The sequence below is a fragment of the Perkinsus marinus genome, assembly GCF_000006405.1.
Source record: "Perkinsus marinus ATCC 50983 genomic scaffold scf_1104296944428, whole genome shotgun sequence".
In the NCBI taxonomy this organism is placed as follows: domain Eukaryota; phylum Perkinsozoa; order Perkinsida; family Perkinsidae; genus Perkinsus; species Perkinsus marinus.
Window position 1 is genome coordinate 548,711 of NW_003211397.1, and position 2,555 is coordinate 551,265.

The following is a 2,555-nucleotide window of genomic DNA, read 5'->3' on the forward strand; positions in this document are numbered from 1 at the left end:
TCGGTATCAAAGTGAAGAAAGCCGTAAAGCTTCTGTGAAGACTGATACGCTACGTTCGTACTGAGCGGAGCGGAGTGATTTTCTTTCCATGAAATAAAACACTCCTACACGAGTTGATATTTTCCCACACCTTTTACCCAGCGCCCCTGCCCGCCCCCAGATTAGCAGCGGCTAACTCCGCATGAACAAGCATTCTAATATCAAGAGCCTTCATCAGATCCTCAACCCTTTCATCAGTAACCTCCTGCACTGTAGTGGCCAACTGCAACGAGGATAGCGACAATTGCGAGCAACCTAAAATGATAAAATATCAATACACTTTCAAGCAGTGTGGGAAGAGATGCACATGGTCAGCTACATATGTCGGTGACAATATGAAAATTTTGAGGAAATTTCGAGACACTGTTGTTGATTTCGGAACACTCCTACCCAAATTTGTGTGTATATCTCCATTATTAGTGAGGAAACTCCTGAGCTCAGCTGAGGCAAACGAGCATATATTCCAACACTACTTTGAAGTTTCACGTGAAGTGGCGTGACATTGTAGGTGAAAAACGTGATATAAAGTAGTAAGTTGAAAATACTTTGCGAGTTACATCGAACATTTCACGTGAAAAAAGACACTTCTAACATACGTTTTTCACAAAGGGAAATGTGAAACATGTTTTTCACTGGAGTTTCACGACCCGCTTCACGTGAAGTGGCGTAAAACTCGGTGAAAAACGCGATATTCGTGGTGATATGCAGTAGTCGTGAAATATGTTTTTTCATATCACTAGGGTGGTGAAACTCCATTAATAACAGCACTTACCAATGATCAACGCGGCCAAGCTCATCATACTTTCCTCATCACTTGATTTTAAATAGGAACTTATATGCATCTGTGGCATACGTCCTATACCACTCGCTCTGCAAATCTCCTCACCAACGCCTCTGCTTCCAAACACTCACGCAGTTTGGCAGTCATCACCCCTGGGGCGTCACTCGACGAGGCGAGCAGCAACAGTAGACGTACGAAACTGAACAACCCTTATGAATTCACTTTCACCAGTATCGAGTATTAGCGATATGAATTTTAGTGAATATTTTTCATATGAATATACTTTTTCTAGTTTGAAAGAATTGTTCGTATATGGAGCGTGCTCTTCGCGTAAGAGCATGTTCTTATAACAAGAGAGGAATGCACACCATAAACAGCTGATAGTGGTTTGTTGCCACATAAATAAGAGGAGTTGACAATGGAAAAAAAATCAAAATCATCACGTTTATCAAAAACATTTATGAATATTTTCTCAATGCTCAACATCGATGGTAACATGTTGTTTTAAGAGTAGAAGTCATATACAATATCACCAACGAAGAGAAACTGTTATAAGATTCATTTTTCCCATATTTATAACGTAATATAAGTAGAGTTTCACCACCCTAGTGATACCAAAAACACTAGTGAAAAACATATTTCACGACTACTGCATATCACCGCGAATATCGCGTTTTTCACAGAGTTTTACACCACTTCACGTAAAACTGGTGAAACTCAACTACATTAAAATTTAATACTCAGATATACCAATCTAACAATGGGGTTTCACGATCCGTTACACGTCAAGTGGCTACGTAAAACTCGGTCAAAAACGCGATATTCGCGGTGATATGCAGTAGTCGTGAAATATATATTTTTCACTAGTGTTTTTCATATCACTAGGGCGGTGAAATTCCATAATATCACTATATGAATATTCACACAAATTTGCACAAAACTCACATTTTCATTTAAAAACGCATGTACAAAAATTGAGATCAGTTCTTGCCCTCCCCCTCCCTTACGTGGCCCTGTCCATCGACGAAGTCTCCAATAGAGAGATGAGACGATTCTCAATAGCGACCACCATTTCTGCAAGGCCGAACCTACACCAACACAACTTCAATGTGAGTGATGCGAAATTCATGCGCAATTCCGTGCTATCCAAATTTTGATAAACTCAGCCATATACACATGCTATGATTAGCAATATTAAAAAAAAGTTTTCGCTCTCCTCAGCTGAGCTCAGGAGTGTCCTCAGTCACCACACATATGTATTCGATTACACGTACAGAAAAACACAAAATAAAAATCTCGCAAAACACATCTATTTACTCTCCTACTACCCGTGCACCCTCGAAACTGCTTTCATCAACGGCAAGAGCTCTCCCTCAAGACTAGCACTAGGCAGGTACTCCACCACACTTTCATGAAGTTTCACAAACTCCGAATCATACCACTGCGGTCCCCTCCCGTTTTCCCTTTCTAGTGCATTCACAAAGTCAGCAACTGGTGACACACTAGCTGTCACCATACCCCTTCGGCAAAGTCGGGGTCCGAGCGTCAACGCGGCAATTCTTCCTGACAATTTCGGTTGAAAAAGTCGCGCGATAGCTTCCATATAAGTACCCTTTCAAAAGCTGTGTGAGAGATGACAACGCAAAACAAAAAACCGAATCGCCGCGTATCATTAATTAGAGTTTCACCACCCTAGTGATATGAAAAACATATTTTACGACTACTGCATATCACC

The 2,555-nt window shown here is 40.9% G+C and overlaps 1 protein-coding gene across 1 annotated transcript in view; it reads right to left on the minus strand.

Moving 5' to 3' along the window:
* Positions 1–2,555, minus strand: part of Pmar_PMAR019189 (conserved hypothetical protein) — a gene marked incomplete at both ends in the record, with an annotated part of 13,933 nt that overhangs the window by 4,348 nt on the left and 7,030 nt on the right. Inside the window, 4 exons of the mRNA XM_002780243.1 lie at positions 138–294; positions 952–1,019; positions 1,828–1,908; positions 2,149–2,383. Of these exons, the coding sequence (XP_002780289.1) occupies positions 138–294; positions 952–1,019; positions 1,828–1,908; positions 2,149–2,383 (541 nt within the window). The remainder of the gene's footprint in view (positions 1–137; positions 295–951; positions 1,020–1,827; positions 1,909–2,148; positions 2,384–2,555) is intronic.